We start from the raw sequence: 25,711 nt of genomic DNA, 5'->3' as shown, positions 1-25,711 counted from the left end.
AAGAGCCGAAGGGGAGCAACGGCCAGGATGTGGGAGCTGGTGGTAAGAGCTGGGTGGTCATAAAGGCAGTTCTCATGGAGTGAGGAGCAGGACAGGCAGAGAAGTCTGGGGACTTTGGGGGAAGGTGGGGTAGGGTCAAGCTTTCACATGGCTGCTTTCCTCTACACTCACCTCTTAAGCTGCCCCTGGCTAATTCTCCCTGGTCTCTTTAAGAGCTGCCTGGGAACTGGGGCACTGGAGGGGGCTGGCAGGCCCTCTCCCCTACCATGCCTGCCCTCACTCCGCCCCTGCCCGCCCCTGCCGGGTGCAGACTCTGCTGGAAGTCTCAGACGCCTGGGTTAGGGGTCAGTACTACTGAGGGTAAGGTGTGAAAGTGGTGGGCGAGGGACCTGTGATCCCCCAGGGTGGCATGGGAGTGGGATGCCAGGACATGGAGTGTGTGCGTGCCTGCTTCAGGACATCATGGTGTGGTGTGTGTGGTGCGTGTGTGTGGGGGGGGGGGGGCGGGGGGGTGTCTCTGTGGCCTCTCTGCAGGGAGTGGGGGCAGGAAGGCAGGGCATCCCCAGGAATCTTTAGGACTGATTCTTCAGTCAGTTAGCCTGGGTCTCTTCACCTCCCTCCCAGCCTCATTTGCTCCTGAGATCTTCATTTGCTAAACTCCCTCAGCTGCTCACTGCCCTTCCCACAACCAACAGGACTGACTCCCCCACCTCCCCACAGCCGGAGAAACTGAGGCTAGGCAACCAGAGGGAAAGGAACACATCCATCACAGAAGAGGCAATGGCTCTGTCCTTTCCCTGGGAGAGTTGCAAGCAAGAGAGCTGGGTGTCAGGACGCTCAACAGGTTCCCTTTCCAACCACAGCCACTCAAGAACTAAAACCCCTGTTCTCATGTTTGGATACCTTAGCTCCAGGGTAAGGCTGGGAGGACCTGGATGCCATGGAGCCAAAGAGACACCTCTCTTCTTGGTTCACTGTGGTAGACTGTCCCTTCCAATCTTCCCACAGACTGGGCTCACCTACTCTGGAAGTGAGGTCGGAGGCAAGAACCTCGATGGGGATGGGTTCTTCTGCACCAGCCTTGCCTTTTCCTCAAGTGCCTGAAAGAACACCCGGAGCAAGGGGACAGAAGCCCCAGGCCTAGTATGCAGGAACAGTGAGGGTAGAAGTTCAGAAATAGGAGAACACAGGTCACTCTGCACTTCTCCTAGAAAGTGCCAGCACATGGCATGTCATCCTCATCCCACCCTGAAAGGAAATGCTTACCCCATCTCAGCCTGGGTCAAAAGGGAACCAGGACTGTCCTGCAAAGCATGGTGCCCTGCCTGGCCCCTCCAGGGCACTCACTTCCTTTTTCCTAAAAATACTACGACATCTGCAGACGAGTCAGGCTGCTCGCCGTGGCCTGAAGAGCCCTTCTTTTACTTCTTTTACTGGGAGTCAGAGAGGGCAAGGGTCTAACCTGGGATCACACAGCAAGTTATAGATCACCAGGTTGGCACCCAGAGACCCTGTTTCTTAGGCCCATGATGCCCAATGGGTAGTCCTGCACCCCTAGAAAGCTAGTCTTTAGAGTCAGCCTCTCTTAGTTCCTTGGTCCTGTGGAGACAGGAGTTCTGATGTTAGGGTAACCCAGGAGCAGGAAGCTTCTAAAGCTTTCCCAAACCTCTGCTCACCTCTGTTGTTTCCCAAACAAGAAAGAATTCAGGTCACTGTTGTTTCTAAGTTCCTGTTAGACTTTTGGGAAGTTCTTTCTGAAGTCTGCCTCCTGTCTGCCTCTTACATCACAGATTTCCCCCCACCCCCTCATCTACTTGGTCTCAGGGAGTATTGTTGAGAGTTTCTGGAGACACTACTCTCTTGGTAAGGTGGCTTAGGAAGGGAACACAGGACCTGAACCTGAGAAGAGCAGCCCCCCCGCCCCCCAGAGGTCAGGATATTAATGAAGATGATTTCTTAAATATCTTGGTGGAGACCCCCCTGCATACATGTATTTATGTTTATATACATTTTCATCGGTAAACTCCCATTGTAGGTGGCTGGCTAACATCCAGGTACATCTTCCTTATGCATTTGCAGCACTTAGGAAAGCCAGAGATTAAAAGAAACTGGCCATAAAGGGGCTTGTCTCACTGCTCTCCTAAACCTGATATCTGCACACTGGTGCCTGCCTGAGGGTGAGCAAAGGAGCAGAGCAGGCATCCGGGGGTTAGAGTATCCCCCACCCCTTGCCACATCTGGGGTCCTGCCTCCACAAATGAGAATCCAGGAGCCACAGAAGTGGGGCACAGTGGGACAGGAGAGGAGGAGGAAGAATATGGGGAGATTCTAGTCCCTCCCACTTAGAGATGCGGTCGCCATGGTGACTAAGGACCAGTGAGGTGGGATGGGGTTGAGGATGGGGGTGGGAGGGTGGCGGGAAGGAGGCACTCGGAGACCGGAAAGCCAAGCGCCTGGCATTCCAGGGGGAGGGAAGCACAGCGGAATCCCGAGCTCCAGGTAAGAAGCAGGGGAGCCGACAGACAGTGCGGAACAGAGGGGCGGGCCATTGTCTGGCGCTGACTCTGCCCCGAGGAGGGGCAGACAGAGAAGTCAGACCATTGTGTGTAATGCTCAACGCAGCTTCCAGCACTAGCCAGACTGGGAGAGGGAGCTCAAGAGGCACTGGGTAAGGGGTTAGGTTGATGGAGTGTGTGTGTGTGTGTGTGTGTGTGTGTATGGGGGTAAGAATGCTGGAGACCTGCAGGGTCAGGAAAAGGTATGGGGGTGCTAGGGACACAGACTGGGGCATCCTTAGTGACCCCCCACCACACACACAGTAGGCATTCAAATCCATGTAAGTTGATTTGACTGGCTACAATCATAAAAAGGGGGCAGGGCTATGGGTTGGAGGGGGAGCAGGAAAAGGTTGTTTCCCAAGACCCTGCTCTCCTAAGGGCTGCCCCTAAGGCTAGGAAGAGGAGGAGGCTGGGGACACTGGACATGCCAGGTCACTGATGAAGCCAGGGGTGGCTTCTGTGTTGGTATTCTTCCTCAGTGAAGAATCCCGTGCAAGCCAGGGGCAAGGGGTAGGATGAGGAACTGACCCTCCACAATCCATACCCCTCATCCCTGATCCTCACCTCTACTGGTGATCAAGTCCTACAGGAAGGGGCTACTCTCCTCTGTGGTCTAGGGGTTGAGGGGAGGTCTTGGGAGGACTGGAATCTGACAAGGAGCTTAAGTTTAATGCTGTGATTTCCTGGGGCTAACATGGTCCTGGGGTTTCCCCAGGTTGAGCTCCAGGGCTTATGGAGAATTGGCTTGGGAGAGCAGGGGCAGGAAAGATGGCTTTTTTTTTCTCTATAGCAGTGGTTCCCAACCTTCCTAATACTGTGACCCTTTGATACAGTTCCTCATATGATGGTGACCCCCAACCATAAAATTATTTTTATTGCTACTTCATAACTGTGATTTTGCTACTGTTATGCTTCCTAATGTAAATATGTGTGTTTTCTGATGGTCTTCGGAGACCCCTATGAAAGGGTCATTTGAACCATCCCCCGCCCACCTACCCATATCCTATAAAGGAGGTCACATCCCACAAGCTGAGAACCACTGTTCTATAGACTGCTTGCTGCCAATGCTACCTCAGATACTTCTAGTCACTGGCCTTGGTTTCCTCATTTGTGTAGTGAGGGAGGGTGTATGGCTTGCCAGCTCTGAGTGTCCTGGAAGCAGAACCTGCTGCATCATTTGTGGGGCCCACTGTGAATGAAAACGTAGTTCTCTTTTTTAAGATGATTAAGGCTTCCTCAAGACAGCAACAACAGGAGGGAATACCCAGCATGGCCTCTTCTGAAGGTAGGACTTTGTGTGAGTGTACAGGTGAGGTTCAGGGTGTGAGAGACGAGCTGTTGGGGCCATGTACCTTTCTCCCACCTGCCTCTCTCTTCTGAGCTTGACCTGAAGGGCACTGTGAGAGAGTGGGTGGCACCCAGGAGCCGGAAAGCACCTAGGCTGAAGTTGACATCAGATGGCCTCTCTGTGGGGAGATTTCTGTTCTTTCTGAGTCAGGAATCATCCAGAGCGATTGGTTCCTGGCTGGAGGAGAGAGAGCCTTGCTCGATCCTCCCACCATGATGCTTGCTTACTCCCTCTGTTGAGCAGCTCTGAGCTGAGTGAATTCACCAGAGCAGGGGATGGGATTGAAGGAGCCAGCCCTGTAGGGGAGCTTCCAAATTAGACAGGTCTGAAGTGGATGGGCACCTGGCTGTCCAGCCACCCTGCTGCCCAGCCACCCCGCTGCCCAGCCATCCTGGCTGTATTTCCCCTCTCTGTGCAAGGAGAGTGTAATGGAACCTGCCTAAAGTTGGGAAGCCTGAAACCCCAGTGTGAGCTCCTCACATCGTCGAAGGGACTGGGAGAGCACTTGTTCTTGTGAGGAGGCCCAGGGACAGGAACAGAATAGAGAGGATGGCATTGGAGCTGCTCCTCTGGTTCTCCTGTCACAGATCCTCCCTGTGACCCAGATAGGCCAATCTGTCTCCAAAGAGAGGCCCTGGGGTGGTGGCTTCCCAAGCCTGAGCTAGAGGTCAAGGAGATTCAGAAGACTGTGTCAGAACAGAGAGATTGGCAGAGTCCCATAGTGACCATGAGAGTTTGGGGGTGTCTTAGCAAGCTTTGACAGATGTAGCTTTGACAGATGACAGCTGTCAGGAGGGTCTGTGTGAGCCCAGCTCCTGGGCCACAGTGGAGAATGGGAGCAGAGGGGAAAGCATGAAGGGAAGGCCAAGTGGGCTCTACTGAGGAATGCTTCCAGTGCAGGAGCTGTAACTGGAAGGGTGGAGGATATCCTACAGTGGACACCATCCTGGCAGTGAGAATTATGTTTAGGGTGAAGACAGGGTATGTCCTGGAGGTAGACCAGCCTTGGGTCATTGTGCTCTTTAACCTGAAGTCAGCTGACCTGGGTGAGTGGGCAGCAGCCCAACCACTCTTTATTGGCCTAGGAACCCTCGGTTACTCATTAACCCTGCATTACGAGGTCTTCCTGGAACCTCTGGGAAGGTGGAACCAGCCGCCATTCCAGCTGGGTGCCTCAGCTCCAAAGTGTATCCCACAAGGCATGAGGTCAAATGGGGAAAATTTCTCGAATTTCCCACTGAGACATTAAATTGCTAGGGCTTCCTCAGCAAAGTCCTAGAAAAAAACCTAATAGAAATGTAGGGGTTTTTGTTTCTTTATTTGTTTTGAGACAGGGTGAGACAGGGTTTTACTCTGTAGCCCTGGATGTCCTGGAGTTCACTCTGTAGACCAGGCTAGCCTTGAACTCAGAGATCTGCCTGCCTCTGCCTTCCAAGTGCTAGGATTAAAGGTATGTGCCACCATGCCCAGCTTTAAATGTGTTATCTTTCAAGAATGTGGTCCCACTGGGTGTGGGAGGTCGGGAGGTCTCAATGGCAGTGGAGGACTCCCACTTTGGGGTCAGAGAGAAAAGGAATAGGAGAGACAAGGTCATACTGAGCTCTCTTGAGCAAGAGTCTGCAGCTTAGGCTAGTTAGACTGGAAGTGATGTAGAAACAAGGACATCACTGGACTGGCAGAGAAGGAACTCTTAATTTCTGAAAGACTAAGGAGGGAGGGAGGTGTGTCTCCTGCAAGGCCTGCGAGCCTCACCCCCACTCCCCCCTCCACCAGTCTCCCCGCCCTGATCCACCAACTTCCGCCCAAGCCAGCCAGGATCTGTCACAACTCGAGGTAGAAATTCAGGTTTCCCTGGCCTGAAACCCACACTGGCTCTGGCAGGATGGGTACCTGGAGGGCCGAGCTCCCATTCCAGCCAGGCTGAGCCTGCTTTCCTTGCCTGAACCCCCTTCTTTGCCTTGGATGGCACCCTGATTCAGGGTTTGAACACAGGACTTCTCAGTGTGGCTGGCTTAAGGGTATGTAAGATGGGGGGGGGGGGGACTTGCATTCAGTTGACATGGGGGAGGCTGATGCAGAGCTCCAGGGAAACAGACAACAGAGACAGGGGGGCTGGAGAAGTTGAGAGTCTACCAGTGACTCCTGCCCAGGCCACTCCCAGGAAATACAGACAGACAGCCCCGCCACAGTGGTAGATAAACTGGCATGCCTCTACCCCTAAGAAGAAGGCTAGAGGGCCCAATTAAGCAAGAGTCAGAGCCTCTGGGGGGCTAGGGGAGAGGGTAAGCTGTCTGCCTGGGTTGGGGTGAGTAGCGGGGACAAGGTGTCACAGCATAGCTGAGTGACAAGCCAGCTTGGGGAACTACAGGAACTAGTTCCCCAGAAACCCTTTGCCCATGGCCAGAGATGATCAGCGCTCTGGAGCTTGGAGCCAGGAGATGCTAAAGGGCAAGAGTGGAAAGGAATTTTTCTGTGAGCCAGGTGAGAAAAGGCAAGGTAGTTCTTCAATAGTAAGGAGACCAGAGGCTCAGTGTGGGCCACAGCAACACCCTGTGCAGAGAGCAGCGGGAGGCAACACCTAGGCTGGGAATGGATGGAAGTCAGACTCTGAGGGCCCTTCCAGAGAGGAACTTCTGACCCTGGGGCTCTCCTATTGGCCCTCAGGAAGGGTGTGGTAAGCATGGCTTACCCAGAAAGTGCCTATTTCCTCAGAACCAGCTGGTGACTGACTCTGGCTGACTATGGCCCTAGGCCAGGACCCCTGGAGTCTACTGGGTGTTTTTTTCTTCCAACTGTTCCTGCTGCCATCACTGCCACCTGCTTCCGGGACTGGTGGGCAGGGGCCCATGCCCAGAGTCAAATATCATGCAGGTAAGTGTCTGGTGCCTGGGAGTCGTGGGTGGTACTGTAGAGATGAAGGGGCCGAGGAAGAAGAAGGGTGTGTCAGAGGGAACGAAATGGGATGGAGAAGCAGAGATGCCAGGGAGCCTCGGAGGGCCTGGGAGAAGGGGAGGCCACTTGAGGTACAAGTTGATCTGGAAGGGAAGGAAGGGTCACGGTTGGCCTTCTTTGCCAAGTCAGTGGTTTTTCTTTCCCTCGAGTGTCACCATCACCAAGTAAGGAAACTTAAATCCTTGACTGCCTTTACAGCACCAGGAGCCCTAAAGCCAAGGCTCATGCTAGATTGTCTGAGGAGCTGGAGAGCCCAAGACAACCACAGACAATCACATCAGGCCAGAGCCTGTCCAGTAGAATGGGTATCAGGAGAAGGGGTCCTAGTGGCTCATCCAGCCTCAGTGGTTTCTTGATGAGGCTGTTGGGCTTCTGATACCTTTAGTTCCAGGAAATGCCCCAGGGGACGTGCCCCCTACGCACGCAGAAGTAAGGCAGTTCTGTTCATGGCTGTAGCTTGGCATCCTTCTGAGGCAAAATGGTAAAGGAAATGTACCAGTCAGTGGAAAGAGAGGCATCTCTGGGTGGGATGGGCATGCAGGCACAAACAAGCCTGCGTTTCAAGGGGAAGTACAATGTACCCTCTTCAGAGTTCAGGGGAGGCCAACCTATGCTGTATCTTTTCCATTTTGTCTTTGGATTCCTCTTGATCTCCAAATTTCCTGAGGCCAAAACAGTAACAACCAGGTTGTCCTCTGACTAAAGCAAAAGTCCAAATGTGCTCACGAGAGAGTTACCTGACATGCTCCTTCCTCCTTGCTGATCTGCCAGTGTGGCAGGAACCCACACATTCACATATGTGTATGTGCACACACACATGTAGGTAGTGAACATGCCCTACTAACCAACATATTCAGCCTGTCCAGGTGGCACCCAGGAATGCCCACTCTGATGGGGTTCAGAAATGGAGAGGGAGCGGCCTTCTCTGCTGCAGCGTTGCTAGTGATGGGCAATGCCTATAACAGAGCAAGGGGAGGAAACAGAGCAAATGGGGGTGGCAGGAATCCGTAACTATGACAAGTCTTGAGGCAGATGACAGTTACCTCTGCTGCTTGTGGTTGAGAACCCCTTCCTGTGTCTACCTGTCAGCTCTTCCCTCTCCCATCCTGCCTCACTGCATCCCCCCCAGGCCTGAGAATGCATCTTCTAACCTTACTTCATCTGCTGTGTCTTGAGCAGGCTCTCCCCTCAATCCTCCCAACACTATCCAAACTATCACTAACCCTCTTTGGCACTTTTCTCTTCTGGGGACACAATGCAGAAAGTTCAAATGCCTGCTACTGGGGGTGCAGGGAACAGGGGCTGCCAGTGAAGGGGGGGTCGCCAGGTGCTGAGGCCTGCCACCCCTCCCCCACCTTTGCCTCGGGGATCAGCTACTGCTCATGGCTCCTCCTCCTCCTCTTCTTATCACTGCTTCCCAACAGGAGATGGGCACAGGGCCCTAAGCTTCTTTCAACAAAAAGGCCTCCGAGACTTCGACACGCTGCTTCTGAGTAGCGATGGCAACACTCTCTATGTGGGGGCTCGAGAGGCCATCCTGGCCTTGAATATCCAGAACCCAGGAGTCCCAAGGCTGAGGAACATGGTGAGGAGGCCAGGGACTAGGGTCCAGGAGAGCAGCTTCCTTGGACCAGCTGAGTCCATATGAACAGCCACTGGTCACTCTGAGTCAGCAGTAACAGAAGGGACACACTGCTGAGAAGGGACACACTGCTGTAGTCTTACAGTAACCTCGGCCACTCCAGTGGCTGGTATGGAAATCCCTGGCACAGGAGATTTAAAACATTTTGACTCAGATCAGTGACTCAAATAATTTGATGTGCACCTAAGAGAGAAATCCCTGATTCTTGGGCTATGGTCACCCTAATGACAGCACGATGTGAGAGAAAGGGGGTGGCAGAGGAAAAAGGCACATCTCATGGCTCCTTCTCAGTGCACGCTCTCTTGACCGCCTGCACATGGGGGGTATAGGTAAAATTTCAGAGTCTTGGACCAGGAGCGTTGTTCAGTGGCAGGGTATTTCATCTAGAGTGTCTGAGACTCAAAGTCTGCTATCTGCACCCCTTCTCTGCAGCTTCTCTAAGGGGTTGACAGGCTCCCCCAGGAAACGTGTGGTTTAAAACCACTGCAGTTTATGCCAGGCACTTACACATGCATTCTGGCTGTTACCACCAACAGCTGTGAAATGGAGCCAGGGTACACAGTCAGCTGGTGGCGGAGTCTAAATTTGAACTTAGAGCGGATTGGTTCTACCACAGAGCCATGTCCTGATGAATCCTAATATGATAGAAGTCATAGTCCTGATCACATTGGCATTATGACCGCTTACCAGAAAGAACATCACGAAGCACTTACTGGCGGCTTTACATCAGAGCTGGGGTGTGCAGGAGACGGGGTGGTGGTGGCTTACAGAAAAACCAAAGAGTTCTTTTCCTTTCATCTACCCCCTTTCAACTCTCCACTTTAGATAACCTGGCCAGCCACTGAGAGAAAAAAGACTGAATGTGCCTTTAAGAAGAAGAGCAGTGAGGTAACCACAGGTGGGGGCAGAGGGCTGGTGACAGAACCCTGGTGTACAGAGACCATCCCTGGTGACTGCAGGGGTGGGCACAGGAGGATCCATTTCTGTGATTATCCAGTGGATCATGTTCTGTCAAGTTTCTTGATCTCAACCCTCCTCTCTGCTGGGAATCGGGGACGGTGGGGGAGCATCTTCTAAGACCCCAGGAGGTGGGTAATTGGCCTGATAGCCTCATTTCTCTGCTTCTCCCTAGACACAGTGTTTCAACTTCATTCGTGTCCTGGTCTCTTACAACGCCACTCACCTCTATGCCTGTGGGACCTTTGCCTTCAGCCCCGCCTGTACCTTCATTGTGAGTTGTCTGACACCCCTCTTGTTCACAGGCCCCCAACACTCCTCTTCACACCCATCCCAGCCTGTCCTCCGTAGCTTTGGGAATCTCTGGTCCCTGAGGACCCTCATAAGATTCCTAGCTCCAGACCAATTTCCCTCTCTGTCCCTTTTACTTCCTCATGCTCCTCATCTCTCAGACGTGCGACCCTGGCATTCTGGGCTCCCAGCCTCTTCCCCCCTCTAGGGACTCCAAGATTCCCTCCTGTCGCCCATCTTGATAGACAAGGTCATGGATGGGAAAGGCCAGAGCCCCTTTGACCCTCTTCACAAGCACACAGCTGTCTTGGTCGGTGAGTGTTGGGCTTCCCAGACCATCTTGAAACTTGCCTTTCTAGCAGCTCTGGGGAAAGTGAGACATGATAGTTTTTTCCAAAGAAAGGGACAAAGCAAACCAGGAGCCTCTGGGGGCAGGATCAAAGGAAGAACCAGGCAGCTCAACCACTACCCCTTCTGAAACTGTCCCCAAAGGGGTGCAAGGAAATCCGTGTGGGTAGGTACAAGGCCTAATGGCCTAGTAAGGCACCAACCAGGTGAGCCCTGAGTTTCGGCCACTTGTTTAACCACTCTGCATGGGGGATGACTCTCCTGAATGGCCTATACATGGAGCTGGGTACTGAGGCGGCTCCAACAAAGTCCTGTGCCTTTGCCTGGACATGAGCCATCACAGACCTCCCACCCTGGCTTCCTACAGATGGCTATTGCCCTTTGAGCAGACTTAAAAAGATAAGCAGGGGCCTAGGGTGTGTGAGCACAAGACAGCCATTTCTCTGGGATTAGTGCTTGAGGAAGGACCAGAAAAGATCTGGCATGTGTTCAATACAGAAGGCTACATAGGCCATTGCCCGTGGGCAGAGGGATCTAAGAAAGGTGCTGTGTGTGTGTGTGTGTTAGTATAAGCTCTGTTTTGAGGTTCTGCAAGAGGGTGGAGAATAGAAGGAAGACATGTCTGAGGGGGGTGGGCAGCCTTTCCCTAATTCTTGCTTTTCTTCCCTCTCCCTGGTCTTAAGATGGGATGCTTTATTCTGGCACCATGAACAACTTCCTGGGCAGCGAGCCCATTCTGATGCGGACACTGGGATCCCAGCCTGTTCTCAAGACTGACATCTTCCTACGCTGGCTGTACCGTAAGTCCCCGACTCCCAGTCAACATAAGTTTGGGCCCCTTTCCTGACCCTAGGTCTGGGATTTGTTTTCATTCACTCAGCTCTCTTTTGCAAAACAAATTAAAGTACTCCAGCTGGCTGTTGTGGTCCATACCTTTAATCTCAACATTCTGGAGGCAGAGGCAGCATCAGGTGGATATCTGTAAAGGGAGGGCAACCTGGTTTACACAGTGAGTTTCAGGCCAGTCAGAGCTATAGTAAGACCCTGTCTCAAAAAGGAAAAAAGTACATATGTGTCTCAACAGGCCATGGGATGGGAGGCAACCTCTGCCCTGGCCCTCAGAATCCACCCTACAGTGTCACCAAGGGAACCATGAGCATCCCGATGCTCAGTCCTTAAGCCCGTCTGTCCTGCCCCCGCAGCGGACGCCTCCTTCGTGGCAGCCATTCCATCCACCCAGGTCGTCTATTTCTTCTTTGAGGAGACAGCCAGCGAGTTTGACTTCTTTGAGGAATTGTACATATCCAGGGTGGCTCGAGTCTGCAAGGTCTGCCCCCATCCCCCATCCCCTGGTCTGGAGGAGGGCTGGCTGCTTGGGAGCCAATGGGAATGGGGAAGAGGTGGGTTGGGCGGTTCACTCACAACAAGGCCTTGACTCCACCGGTTTCCCCAGAACGACGTAGGCGGTGAAAAGCTGCTGCAGAAGAAGTGGACCACCTTCCTGAAAGCCCAGTTGCTCTGCGCTCAGCCAGGGCAGCTGCCATTCAACATAATCCGCCACGCGGTCCTGCTGCCCGCCGATTCTCCCTCTGTTCCCCGCATCTACGCAGTCTTTACCTCCCAGTGGTAAGCAGCAGGGCAGGGAAAAGGAGGGCCGCACCCCAGGGAGGCTGGAGCAGATAGAGCCCACTTTACATTCTGCGCTTTATATAGGAAGGCATTTGAGCATCACCAGACCCAGGGAAACCCTACTGTCTCTCATGCACAGGGAAGAAACAAAGCTCAGAGACTAGCTTCTTTCTGCCTGGAAGGAAGCTTACAGAAGACAGACACTAAGAATCAGCAAAGCACCTAGCATCTGTGGTGGATGCCTGTGCTCTTGGAAGGAGGAGGCAAGAGGCCAGTCTGGGCTACACAGAGAGAGCCTGTGGTGATGAGGAAGGAAGATCAGTTGTTCAAGGACTAATGTCTCAAAAATAAACGAGGGCTGGGATGTAGCTCAGTGAGTAGAGCACTTGCCTAGCATGTACAGAGCTCTGGATTTGATCTCCAGCAACATCTATGTCAGGGATGAGTACATGGGAAGGAAAGACAGGAGGCCATTCTCAGCTCCACAGTGAGGATAGCTTCGGCTACTGGAGACTGACTTAAACAAACAAGACTAGATAAGGAAACGGAAGTAAAAGAAAATTACCAAAAAGGTAGGGAGAGAGTCTGTAGAGCTCAAATGTAAAACTAGACATAAATTTAGCACCAGCTTCCTACTGGCCATAGGCTATTGCTATGATTAAGAAACCAGGAAGGTCTTGCTCAGAGACGAAGAAAGGTCCAAAGGTCCCACAGGCATGGTCTGGCATCACAGTGTTTAGACATTAGTCTGCCAACAGTGTATCAGGAAGCAAAGATTTCTGGTGTGCAGGGCCTATCATCAGTGAGATGCAGAACTGGGAACCCAGTCAGTGTGTCGAGGAGACTGTGAGAAGACGCCTTGGTTCAACACAGACCAGGAGAAGAGACGAAGCTGTGGCTCATCCTCTGAGGACCACGAAGCCGGTTCTACCACTCTTCCTGTGGGCACAGCCCAGCCTGCAGGATAGACAGGGGCCACCCCAGGGCCTATGCCCCAATTAATCCTCATTAGGAGCAATCATAGTTCAGATCCTGCGATGGGCTTCTAGCCAGGCCTTAGGCCAGTGTCAGGGAACACCATGGGGCTCTCAGGTCCTTATCACCACAAACAAGGAAAAAAGAAGCCTCCAGAGGTTGGCTTGCCTCCTGCCCTCCAGGCCTAAAGGGATTCCACTGAGCTCTACCGGGGCTGGAGAGGCGGTGGCTGCAAAGCCGAGGGAACCACAGTGAATGCCTTCTCTGGCTGTCTTCAGGCAGGTTGGCGGGACCAGAAGCTCAGCAGTCTGTGCCTTCTCTCTCACGGACATTGAGCGGGTCTTTAAAGGAAAGTACAAGGAGCTGAACAAGGAAACTTCCCGCTGGACCACTTACAGGGGCTCAGAGGTCAACCCAAGGCCAGGCAGCGTGAGTACCACCCAGTCCTCTCACAGCCTCCGGGAATACACATAAGGGCACCATCATGGCATGGTAAATGTCCACACACACACGGCCCAGCTGCGCATGTGCTGCAGATGTCTGATACTTCCCTACATCCAGTTGCCAGGGCTACCTCTTTCCCAGTGATAAGTGAGCACCAAATACCTGGCTTTATCACCAAAGAATTAGGAGCACATGGACTGGGTGCCAAGCACAGTTTGGGGCAGCGTCACCACCATTTTGTTATTTTTAGGCAGGACCTCATGTAACCTAGGCTGGCCTTGAACTCCTGGTTACCCTGCCTCCACCTCCCAGATGCTTGGATTTCAGGCTGTGCCACCATGCCCAGCTTTTCACCTGCATGTTTTCCTGTAACTTTTTTTTTTTAAATCTGAATTATCTGTACACACATTTGAAAGGAATCAAATTGGCTGAGCGCAATGGTGCAGATCTGTAATCCTAGCACTCAGGAGGAATCAATGCACATTCAGGGTAAGCTCAGGATCAGAGACACCTACAGGACTGGTACTGAAGCCCCACTCCCATCGAAGGTTAGCCCCAAACTCACCTCCTGCCTCTGTCCCATGGGTGGAATCACAAGTGTGTGCTGCCTCTCCCAGCTCTCTCTGGCATATCTCTCCAAATTCATGCTCACTGTCACAACATGGGTAGCTCGAAGTCGTTTTCAAAGGTAGTGTGCATCTCAGAAATTAGCAAATTCTGCGAATCAGCTTTCCGTTCCCTCCCTTCCCCTATGTACTATTTCTAACATCGGTGTGAGCATTAAAAGGTAGGTAGCTCTTTTACCCCCTGAATTCTGGGACGCAAACCCAGGACCTCACATCTGCCCCGGCAAGTGCTCTAACACTAAGCAACAGTTCCCACCCCTGGGAATTTTTCAGATACAATTTGTATTTGTTTATTGTCTGTGAACGAGGGTGGCTGCATGGGTAAAGGTGAGCGGACAATTTTGGGGAGTTGGCTCCCTTCTACCATCGTCTGACTACCTCGAGAGCCATCTCACCAGCCCCTGTCACTGTAATTTTGGCAGGATTAATATAGATGACTCACTCACAGCTGAGCCAGGTAGTAAGCCATGATTACCTTTCCTTTTTATAGACCTTTTGTTTTCTTTCTTTTTTTTTTTTGGTTTTTTGAGACAGGGTTTCTCTGTGTAGCCCTAGCTGTCCTGGAACTCACTGTGTAGACCAGGCTGGCCTCGAACTCAGAAATCCGCCTGCCTCTGCCTCCCAAGTGCTGGGATTAAAGGCGTGCGCCACCACTGCCCAACTTCTTAATATTTAATAAATAATGGTCCACCACCGCCCGGCGACCTTTTGTTTTCTTGAGGTGAGTTGTTATTCTGATTTTTTTTTTTTTTTTGCTTGCTTTTTTCTAAGCTGTCATTCATTTCAACATCTTCCCGGATCTCCTGAAGTTAGACCATTGGCTTGTTAAACAGTTTCACTTTCCAAGAAAGCCTCATATAGGCTGCAGCCCCCAGATGGCTGACCTCTGCAGCTTCCCTTCCTCCTCTTCTTGGAGTGTCCCTTGGCCACTCTCCAGTGACATAGCTTCTGTTTCTGGCACCCATTCTGTGGCTTCATCTTCCTTTCTTTTCCATCTTCCTTCCTTTCTTCTCTTTTTTAAGACAGGACTCCTGTAGCTCAAGGTGGCCCTGAACTCTACAGAGTTGAAGGTAACCTTGAATTTCTGATCCTCCTGCCTCCATCATAAGTCCCGGAAGTATAAGCATGTACCATTGTGCCTAGTTCCTGCCGCACTTAGGATTGATTGCACCTAGGGCTTCTTCCTGCATGCTGGGCAGACAGTCTATTAACGGAGCTGTCCCCAGCACTCTGCCTCACCTTACACTACCTCATTTTAGTAGAGGCTGTCCTTTATACAGTCCTGATAAAAGAAAGACATGACATTTTGGAGATGTTGAATTCAGAAACCACCTTATCCCACTCTGACTGTTGATGGTTTGGTTAGGAATATGTAGTTATAGAACTGAGACCATTTCCTGCAAACTTTGCAAGGCTCACTCCATTACCTGTTTTGGAGATTTTCTAAGCTGTTCAGACACCTAACCTTTTGGACGTAACTTGTTTTCCCTCACTGGACTCTTTTAATGTTTAAATTACGTATTTCTTTGATTGTTTTGTGTGAGGGGCTCAGAGAACAGCCTATAGGAGTCACTTCTCTTTCCATTAGAGAGAGTGCCAGCTGTCGGCAGCACCATTACCTGCGGAGCCACCTAGCCAGTCCTCGGGGCTCACCTATTCCATGCTGAGCTTGCATAGTCTCTGTTGAATTGGTGCCCAGTGGACCACGTTAGCCTGGAAATTTCATTTATTTTCTTTGCTTTTAAGAGCTTCTCTTGTGATCTGTGTCTTAGTCACTGTTCTATTGCTGTGAGGAGACACCATGGCCAAGGCAGCTTATAAAAGAAAGCACTTAATTGGGGTCTTGCTCTAGCTTCAGAGTGTGAACTCAATGAGCATCATGGTGGAAGCATGGCAGCAGGCAGGCACAGTGTTGGCACAGTAGTTGAGAGCTTTATATCTGATCTGTAGGCAGGAGGTAAAGAGCCACTGGGCCTGTGTGGACTTTTGAAACCTCAAAGGCTACCCCAAGTGACATGCCACCTCCATCCAGTCACACCTCCTGATCCTAAGCAGTTCACCAGTGTGAGGCAGGGGCAGCCAAACATTCAAACATAGGCGCCTATAGGAGCCATTCTCCTTTGAGTTCCCCCACACAGAGGCAGAGCTTGGTGGTAGAGCACTAGCCTAGCCTTCGCAAGGTTCCATCCCCCAAACTGCAGAACAGAAAAGTTTTCTTGAACTGTTTCTCCTTGTTTCTCTTTCATTTGACAAATGCTTATTTTGCACGAGCTACTGTAGTGGGCAGTGGGGTGCAGGAGTGATTGAGTCAGAATGCAAGCCTCCCCATTCTGGAACTTACTCTTGAAAAAGACTGACTTACTTTTATTTCATATGTATGAATGTTTGGCCTGCATGTGTGTATGTGCAGCATGTGTGTGTTCGGTGCTTGAGGAGGCCAGAAATGGGCATTGGATCCCCTGGAACTGGAGTTGTAGATACTGTGAGCCACCATGTGGGTGCTGGGCATTGAACTCAGGACCTCTGCAAGATCAGGTAAGTACTCTTCACTGCTGAGCCATCTATCCTATTTTAATTTATTCATTTGAAAGAGGCTTTGCTGTGTAACTTAGCCTGGCTTCAAAATTCTCTTGCCTCTCTCTTTCAAGTGCTGTGAAGACAGACGTGTGCCCCACTCACAGCTCAGAATGTCTAAGATACTGTAAGGCAGTATTTCTCAAAGGACAGGTTGCAGCCCCTTTGTGGGGGAGGGGTCAAATGACCTTTTCACAGGAGTCAGTCACTCAAGATGATTGGGAAACACAGATCTTTACACTATGATTTGTAACAGTAGCAAAATTACAGTTACAAAGTAGCAGTGAATAATTTTATGGCTGGGGGTCGCCACAACATGAAGAACTGTATTAAAGAGTTACAGCGTTAGGGAGGTTAAGAACCACTGTCATAAAGGGTTTTTTGCTGTGTGTCCATGTACACATACTTGTGTGTATATGTGTGCATACATGTGTATATTGTGTGCTTGTGTATATACATTTGTGTACATATATGTACATGTATGTATGTGTACATGTATATTTGTGCATATTGTATGCATATGCATGTACATGCACATATGTAGGTGTACATGTATGTATGTGTGCACATGTGTGTGCATGTGTGTACTGTTTGCATGTGTCTGTACATGTGTGTATGTGTGTGTTTCTGGTGTGCCACATGTGCGAAGGAGCCTGGAAGCCAGAAGAGAATGTCAGTTGCCTAGAGCTGGAGTTACAGTAAGCCATAATTGGTGCTGGGAACCAAGCTCTGGTTCTGGAGAACAGCAGCGAACATTCTCAATCAGTGAGCTCACCCCGGCTCCACCAGTCTTTGTTTTTCACTTTACTTCCTTGTCCTACAGAGTTGTTCAGTGTAGATCCTAGTGCTGTTCTGGGTTTACTAGGTTTATAGTTTACTTAGAGGGAGTGTGTGTCTATGTGTGTGTGTGTATTTCTGTCTGTGTGTGTCTGTGTCTCTCTGTGTGTGTCTGTGTATGTATATCTCTGTGTGTGCATGCCTTTGTGTGTGTGTGTCTGTGTATGTATATCTCTGTGTGTGCATGCCTGTGTATATGTGTGTGTATTTCTATCTGTGTGTGTCTATGTCTCTCTGTGTGTGTCTGTGTATGTATATCTGTGTGTGCATGCCTTTGTGTGTGTGTCTGTGTATGTATATCTGTGTGTGCATGCCTTTGTGTGTGTGTCTGTGTCTCTGTGTGTGTGTCTGTGTATGTATATCTGTGTGTGCATGCCTGTGTGTGTGTGTGTGTGTGCATATGCGTGTCTCATGCAGCCTGCACTGTTCTGGGACTCTCATCTTAGCTAAGGACAACCTTGAATTCCTGATCTTGCTTGTGTTTCCTTAGTGCTGGGTTTACAGGCTTGAGTCATGCCCAGGTCAGTATTCTTGTAAATATGCACTTGCTAGATTAGAGACTTGGTCAGAGTCAGGTTGGATTTGAAGGGGAGCTGGCTGCTTTCCTGAGGTCGGCTACTCCTCCCATGGGATGTGTGTGGTACCTGTCTGTTCTCTTCATGTAAGGACTCTTCTTATTTCAGGAACAAGATAGTTCCCTCTTCCTCTCAGGAAAAGAATGAGATTTTCTCTGACATTTTTTTCTCTTTGAATTGTTTTTGTTTTGTCTTTGTTTTTTTTTTTTTTTTTCTTTTTCTTCTCCTTCCCTCTCTTCCCCTGCTTTTTTCTCTCTTTCTAGTTATAAATAAATAAATAAATAAATAAAGCAGGGCCTGGAAAGATGTTCCCGTTCAGGAGATCCTACACCCTCTTCTGGCCTTCCTAGGCATCAGGCATGCACATGGTACACAGACACACACAGACACACACACAGACACAGACACACACACACAGACACACACAGACACACACACACACATACACACACACAGACACACACACAGACACACACAGACACACACACATACACACACACAGACACACAGACACACACACACACACACACACACATACACACACACATACACACACGTATATGAAAAACACCCATATACATAAAGTTAAAATTAAAGAAAAAATGTGGGGGAAGAGGAGTGTGGAGTCAGGTCTCTCTATTATATAGCCCTGGCTGTCCTGGAACTTGCTCTGTAGACCAGGCTGGTTTGAACTCACAGTCTGTCTTCCCAGTCTTAGGATTAAAGGCATGTTCCACCACACCTGGCTTCCTCTTGGGTCTGTGTTTCTTTTCTTTCTGAGTGGTTCAGCTTGTCTTATTTGCAGTTTTACCCATGAATCTGGTGTCCCTTGGCTGTGTGCTTACCTACATAGAGTATGGTGGGTCACACCTGTAATTCCAGTACTCAGGAGTCTGAAGCAGATTGAGAGTTCAAGGCCACCCTGGGCTATACAGCAAGGCCTAGCAGGAATTTTTAACTGTTTGAGAGGATGGAGTGGTTGGTCAATGGTTAAGAGTGCTTACTGGTTTTTGCAAAGGACCTGAAGTTGGTTCCCAGCATCCATGTCAGGGAGCTCCAGGGGATGTGACACCTCTGTCCTCCATAGGTACCTACACGCACAGGTGTGCACCCATTCACACATATACACAAAGAAAAAGTAATAAAGCGAAATATTTAAAAATATTTTTAAAAATCTCTGTAGGAGGAGGCAAAAAAATAGGCACATGCATTCTTTGCTGGCACAAAAGTGGGATTATAGATGTCTCCTCACTTTACAGGTATTCGTGCCTCAAAGAGATGAAGTAATTTGTGTTACTACACCTTATAGTAACCATAATGTATGGTTATGTATAGTAACCATAATGTATGGTTACTATAAGGTTATGTCACTACACAGCTTGTAGGTGAATGACAGTTAGGACTGGCTTACAGGGCGATGCTCTTGGAAAGGAAAGACAATTCATTAAATCTTGAGCAAAGAGTCTCTCCAGTTGTCAGGCCTCGAAGCAACAAGCCGGTCCAACACCCTCGGATATGAGTGAGAGAAAGAGGATTCAGAACAGAGGAGGAACTCCCCCAAGTCACGCAGCAAGTTCACGGAAAACTGCCACACCGCCTGTTTTTGTCACACCTCCATTCTGTCACTGACTGCCTCGCCAGGGACCACAGACATAGTAAATCGAGGTGCCTGCCTGAAGGAGCCTTCATCCTGCTTCGTGCTGGCGTTTAGATGCAGGCACGGAAGAGCAGGACACTGAAAATAGCTGACCTAGTCCACAGGGCATGTGGGTCCCACCCTGCGCTGCCTTCCGCCCCTGCCCTGCGCCTGCTACTTTTCATGTATTAGAGCATGTCAACCTCCCAGAGAACCTAGGTGCTCTGATCTGAGCTTTATCCACCACCTGAGGAAAGAGGGCAAAGGAGGGTGAGAGAAGGAGGGGTGCACCCACTCAGAAGCTGACACACTCTGCTTTCCTCCAGTGCTCCATGGGCCCCTCCTCTGACAAAGCCTTGACCTTCATGAAGGACCATTTTCTGATGGATGAGCACGTGGTAGGAACGCCCCTGCTGGTGAAGTCTGGCGTGGAGTACACTCAGCTGGCCGTGGAAGCAGCTCAGGGCCTTGACGGGAGCAGCCATGTGGTCATGTACCTGGGTACCTGTGAGTATGGGCTTCCAGAATATACCTGGGATGACCAAAGCAGGGACACAAACCCAGGCTGAGGCAGGAAGCCTTTGAGTCCATCCACCACGTGTTTAGTTCATAATTTAACAGATATTTAGTGCGTGAGCCCCCTGCTGGACTCAGGAGGCACAGCGCCACACCAAGACAATCCCGTCTCTAGCCTTTCTGAGCTTTCAGTCGGCTGGGGAATGTAGACTCCAATCTATATTCCTGTCTTAGAAATGCTGCCTGCCTTCTGGGAGGAGCCATATCAGAGGCAGGAGGAGTGGGTGGAGAGGGAATCGTGACTGAAGGGGTCATCAAGGGTGACCTGGAGAAGGGCTGGAGCCAGGCCTCCCCTGCCCCCCAGTCTCATGCCGTCCATGCTGGTCTCCAACTTACTATGTAGCTAACCCTGAACTTCTGATCCACCTGACTCTAACTCCCAAGTGTTTGGACTATAGAATAAGATCCTGTCTTGAAAAAGAAAGAGAGAGAGAGAGAGAGAGAGAGAGAGAGAGAAGAGAGAAGAGAGAAGAGAGAAGAGAGAAGAGAGAAAAGAAAAGGAGAAAAAAGGGAACATGTCATGGTTTTGGCATATGGTTTTGTCCCAGTACATGGGAGGTAGAGGCAGACAGATCTTTGTAAGTGCTGGGCCAGCCTAGTCTACTTAGTGAGTGCCAGGTCAGCTAAAAGCTACATAGTAAGACCTGACTCAAAAATAAAAGAATTTACAAAGTTAGCAGCTAGCCTGAGTAACAAACAGAACGAGACCCTGTTACTAAGGAAGGCAGACTCCTACCGCAGTTGCCGCAGCTGCTGCCACCGCCTCCACCACCACTGCTACCACCTCGCCCCGGATCAGGACCCCCTCACTCCACTTCACTTGACTTTCTAATTTGCGCTAATGTGCTGTGCAGTTTTCTCATTCAGAACAGCTATGGTCTGCCTCCACCCACTCCACAAGCCTGGGAAGTTTTGTCTCTGTTTTTCCTACTGTATGCACAGCAGAGACAGACCTCTTAGTACGGCCTGGAAGAATGAATGAGCCCAGTGCCTCATTCATTTTTCCTCCCAGAAAAGCACATGCCCTCGGTTGGCAATCTAACACACTCCCCAGCCGACTGTCCCTCTCTCCAGAACGACTGTAGATCCATCCCTCTCTCCTGAGCCCACCCTCATTCTTGGCTCAAGCCTCTGGTCCTCCTGCTTCCTAGAGGACAGGCTGGTACAAACGCTCCCTGGCTCTCCCGGTCCAGCTTCCTGTTCCCTTCTCAGCTTAATCTGCCAAGGGTCTCCTGTCTTGCCATCTTTGCCCTGCCCTGCCCTCTGGATCTTTAGTCTTTTCTGTTTATTCAGAAACAGTGGGGCTGAGAACACACTCCAGCAGCCAGAGTGCTTGTCTGCAGTGTGTAAAGCCTGGAATTCGATCCCCAGCACCACATAAAACCAGGCTTGAGGCATGGTGGCATATACTTATAATTCTCCTACTATAGATTTCTGAGTTCTGGGAAGTTGCAGCCATTAAAAGGGTGGTCAGAAGCAGGGTTTGGTGCTGCTGGCCTGTAATCCTAGTTACTTGGGAGGCTGAGCCAGGAGGATTGCATGTTAGTCCAGCCTGGGCTTTAAAGCCCCTGTCTCAAAAGTAAAAAGAAAGCTGGGAGTGTAGCTCAAGGGCCTAGCTCATGAGAGGCCCTGAATTTAACCTTTCCTTTACCTCTGATACTAGAAAAAAAAAAAAAAAAAGCACAGACAGAGGCTGGGGAGATGACTCAGTTGTAAGGACCTGAATCGAGATAGTCAGAACACACATAAAAGCTGGGTGTCACACTGGGTACCTGTAAACCCAGCGGTGGGGGTAGAGGGTGGGGCAGACGGGATCTCTGGCACTTACTGACTAAGCAGCCAGTCTAGATAATCAGAGCTCAAAGTTCAGTGAGTGGTCCTGTCTCAGCAAATACAGTGTGTGTGTGTGTGTGTGTATGTGTGTGTGTGACTGAGTAAAACACGTAGCTTTGACTTATGTCCTCCACATGCTTGTGTGCACGCATGCCTGTCAGGAACATAACAACACACACAAAGAAAGGAAGATTGCCATGAGAGCCCTCCACCTTCCATCCCTGGGCGTGGAAGGACTGAGTGACTGTCTTGCTGAGGAGCCATATGAAGACAGCGACGGAAAGTTCTACCTTGTCTCTGTCTCTGCAGCCACGGGGTCCCTACACAAGGCTGTGGTGCCTCAGAACAGCAGTGCTTATCTTGTGGAGGAGATCCAGCTGAGCCCTGACAAAGAGCCTGTTCGAAACCTGCAGCTGGCCCCTGCCCAGGTGAGAAGGGACCTGAACAGAATATGGTCGTCCTTTGGGGAGTACCTGGGGAGCCCGGGCGCTAGGGCTCCTGATACCCTCCATCTCTTTCCCAGGGTGCAGTGTTTGCAGGCTTCTCTGGAGGCATCTGGAGAGTTCCCAGGGCCAATTGCAGTGTCTATGAGAGCTGTGTGGACTGTGTTCTCGCCAGGGACCCTCACTGTGCCTGGGACCCTGAATCAAGAATCTGCAGCCTTCTGTCTGGCTTTACCCTGTAAGTCTACCTAGGCTTTCCTTCTCCAGCTTCAGTTACTATTCCTCCTCCTTCAAAAGGGCACCAACACTCTCACTCCCAGATTCTAACCTTCTGGGTCCAGTTCTCACAGATGACCTTCCTCAGGGCAGCTTTGAAGCTGCCCTTGCTTTCTTCTACCTGGTCTTCCGCCCTTCTTCCCTTTATTCTCCCCACCCACCACCTTTGGTGGTGCACACGCCTTTAATCCCAGCACTTGGGAGGCAGAGGCAGGCAGATTTCTGAGTTCAAGGCCAGCCTGGTCTACAAAGTGAGTGCCAGGACAGCCAGGACTACACAGAGAAACCCTGTCTCGAAAAACAAAAAAAAAAACAAAAAACAAAAAAAAACAAAAAACAAAAAAAAAACAAAAAACAAAAAACAAAAAACAAAACAAAACAAAACAACAAAAAAAAAAAGAGCTGAGTTTGCTTGCCTTGTTTTCTCAGGACTTGGAAGCAGGACATGGAACGCGGCAACCCGGAGTGGGCATGCGCCCGTGGCCCCATGGCCAGGAGCCCCCGGCGTCAGAGCCCCCCTCAACTTAGTGAGTGTGGGACTGGAGGAGGTGACCAGGCACTTGGAGAGCTTCAGGAAGGATTGGTTTTTCTGCCCCATGACTTCTGTAGCACCTGCCTAGGCTGAGACCTAAATTCCCAAGTCAGGATGTGGACTATAGACAGGAGAGGCATGCTGAGCTGGAGACCACACTAGGGTTCAGGTTGATGTCGATGTGGGCTTGGTGTCTGAGTTGGAGTTAGCAATACTGGAGGCTGCCTACAGCCACACCTCTCTGAACAGGCCCAATCTTGGCTGATCTCAGAAGCTAAGGGTTGATCTGGCTAGAAGTTAGATTTTGACTGGGGGCTAGTTCGGGCTTTAGCTTGGAGATACAGAAGGGTTGAGCCTTGAGCTTGGGAGTTGAAATGGAATCAGAAGATAGATAGCTTGATGGTCCATAGCAGTAATCCCAGACACCAGGATTGTTGAGAGTTCAAGGCCAGCCTGGGCTACAGAGTGAGACTGGATGTAAGTAAGGCTGGTGCTCCCACCTTCCTTCCTCCCTTCCCACCGAACATGTTATCTCTTTGCTCTTCTCCAGTTAAAGAAGTCCTGACAGTCCCCAACTCCATTCTGGAGCTGCCCTGCCCCCACTTGTCAGCACTGGCCTCTTACCACTGGAGTCACGGCAGAGCCAAAATCCCAGAAGCCTCTTCTACCATCTACAATGGCTCCCTCCTGCTGCTGCCACAGGATGGCGTTGGGGGCCTCTACCAGTGTGTGGCCACTGAGAACGGCTACTCATACCCCGTGGTCTCCTACTGGGTAGACAGCCAGGACCAGCCCCTGGCACTGGATCCCGAGCTGGCAGGTGTTCCCCGGGAGCGTGTGCAGGTCCCGCTGACCAGGGTCGGTGGTGGAGCTTCCATGGCTGCCCAGCGGTCCTACTGGCCCCATTTTCTCATCGTCACTGTCCTCCTGGCCATTGTGCTCTTGGGAGTGCTCACTCTCCTCCTTGCTTCCCCTCTGGGAGCTCTTCGGGCTCGGGGTAAAGTTCAGGGCTGTGGGACGCTGCCCCCCAGGGAAAAGGCCCCACTGAGCAGGGAACAGCACCTCCAGTCCTCCAAGGACCACAGGACCTCTGCCAGTGATGTAGACGCCGACAACAACCATCTGAGCACTGATGTGGCTTAAACTGAGACACAGATCGGGAGCTGAGCAGAGCAAGGTCCTGACCATGTTGGCTGTGTCAGGCACAGTGCCATTCTGACCAGGGTAGGAGGCTCTCCTGCTAATGTGTGCAACCTACAGCACCCAGTAGGGCCTCCTCTGTGAGACTCTCTTCTGCAAGCACACGGGCTGTCTCCATACCTGCACACGTGCCATGACAGGAAGGGCCAGACAGGATTCTTTGATTTTGATTGACCCCAAGAGCCCTCCTGTAACAAACATGCTCCAGGAGACCCTGAAAGGTGTGGCTGTCTAGGATTCTGTGGTGACAAACCTAAGCATCCGAGCAAGCTGGGGCTATTCCTGCAAACTCCATCCAGAAAGCTGCCACTCTGGAAGCAGCTGCTGCTTTGAACACCAGCCCACCCTCCTCCCCGGGTCTCCAAGATTCTCTATGGAGTTGGCCCCTTGTGTTTCCCTTACCTATCATGCCGTACTGTTTGGGAAGTCATTTCTGAAGTCTAACCCGCCTTCCTTCTTGCTTCAGTTTGGACAGATTGTTATTGTCTCTGCCCTGGCTAGAATGGTGGGCATAATCTGAGCCTTGTTCACTTGTCTAGTGTGGCTGACCCTTGACCTCTTCCTTCCTCCTCCCTTTGTTTTGAGGTTCAGAAAACTGCTTGTCACAGACAATTTATTTTTTATTAAAAAAGATATAAACTTTAAACAAAGCTTATGGTGTGCTGGTTTTCTTAAGGCCAAGTTCCCACCAGGATAGCTGTGTGGAGGACCAGGTCTGTGGGTGACACTCTGCAGCTGCTGCCTGCCCCAGCCAGCCCTTCCCAGGGCTCCAGGCAGGGCTGGGACTGTGTGGGCCAGCCTTAGCAGTGCTTGCTTGTGAGACTCTCTGGCTACCACACCTTCTGTCTCTGGCACTCCCACGCTCATCGTGACTTCAGCTCAGCTCTGCCCCCAGCCGCAGTTTCTGGAGGTGCTCCACGACCACCCCCACCCTGGCCCCATCCGTCTGTCTCCACACTTCCCCATGCACACTGCTTTCTCTCTCTGCCAGACACGGCAGCCTGCCTAACCTCTGTCCTCTAGTGTGATTTTTAGCGGGACCCTACTTCACTTTGCTGGCTCCCTCTTTCTGACTACAGGTGTGCACAGGCCATGTAAAACTGAACACACAGGTTTAGGGACATCTACCTGTGATCCCAGCATTCAGGAGGCAGAGGCAAGAGAATCCAGAGCTGAAAACTAGCCTTGGCCAAATAATAAGACAGAGGCTAACCTGAGCTACAAAAATGTCTCAGAACATCAAAACCGAAAAGCCAATAACCTTTCCCATCATTCTACCTATTTAGTTTGTACTTGGTTTCTCATTCCTCTTGCCACTGAACAACAGCAGAGTCCACTGTGGCCTCCCATTGCCCCTTCCCTAGCTCTCTTTGAGCCCCTGTGGCATCGCTCTCCTCACCTTTCTGCTCTGTGACTGCTCTAAGATAGCCATTAAGTCTTTAACAGCAGCTTGACTGTG

General features: G+C 50.9%; 1 protein-coding gene across 10 annotated transcripts; it reads left to right on the top strand.

Annotated features, from left to right (window-relative positions):
* Positions 1 to 338: 338 nt before the first annotated feature.
* On the top strand, positions 339 to 24,902 carry Sema4a (semaphorin 4A). 10 transcript variants are annotated; one of them, XM_076932690.1, is made up of 16 exons: positions 2,554 to 2,668; positions 3,780 to 3,843; positions 6,619 to 6,777; positions 8,283 to 8,443; positions 9,326 to 9,388; positions 9,633 to 9,731; positions 9,957 to 10,062; positions 10,780 to 10,896; positions 11,299 to 11,423; positions 11,550 to 11,722; positions 12,979 to 13,129; positions 19,719 to 19,899; positions 22,111 to 22,229; positions 22,325 to 22,482; positions 22,950 to 23,047; positions 23,603 to 24,902. In XM_076932690.1, the coding sequence occupies exons 3-16, from the start codon at positions 6,648 to 6,650 to the stop codon at positions 24,193 to 24,195; spliced, it is 2,274 nt and encodes a 757-aa protein (XP_076788805.1). In that variant the 5' UTR covers positions 2,554 to 2,668; positions 3,780 to 3,843; positions 6,619 to 6,647; the 3' UTR covers positions 24,196 to 24,902. The 10 variants fall into 10 exon arrangements, with proteins under 10 accessions (XP_076788802.1, XP_076788807.1, XP_076788805.1 ...); XM_076932687.1 differs by lacking the exons at positions 2,554 to 2,668; positions 3,780 to 3,843 and adding an exon at positions 339 to 360; XM_076932692.1 differs by lacking the exons at positions 2,554 to 2,668; positions 3,780 to 3,843 and adding an exon at positions 2,358 to 2,499.
* Positions 24,903 to 25,711: the final 809 nt, after the last annotated feature.

This window comes from Arvicanthis niloticus, chromosome 4 (genome assembly GCF_011762505.2).
Source record: "Arvicanthis niloticus isolate mArvNil1 chromosome 4, mArvNil1.pat.X, whole genome shotgun sequence".
In the NCBI taxonomy this organism is placed as follows: Eukaryota; Metazoa; Chordata; class Mammalia; order Rodentia; family Muridae; genus Arvicanthis; species Arvicanthis niloticus.
This window is presented reverse-complemented; position numbering and strand designations above follow the sequence as displayed.

Coding starts and splice junctions, on each gene's coding strand:
- Sema4a (XM_076932687.1), top strand. CDS start 6,648: ATGGCCCTAGGCCAGGACCCCTGGAGTCTACTGGGTGTTTTTTTCTTC. Junction 8,444..9,325: donor TCCCAAGGCTGAGGAACATG/GTGAGGAGGCCA, acceptor TCTCCACTTTAG/ATAACCTGGCCAGCCACTGA. Junction 11,424..11,549: donor GGGTGGCTCGAGTCTGCAAG/GTCTGCCCCCAT, acceptor CGGTTTCCCCAG/AACGACGTAGGCGGTGAAAA.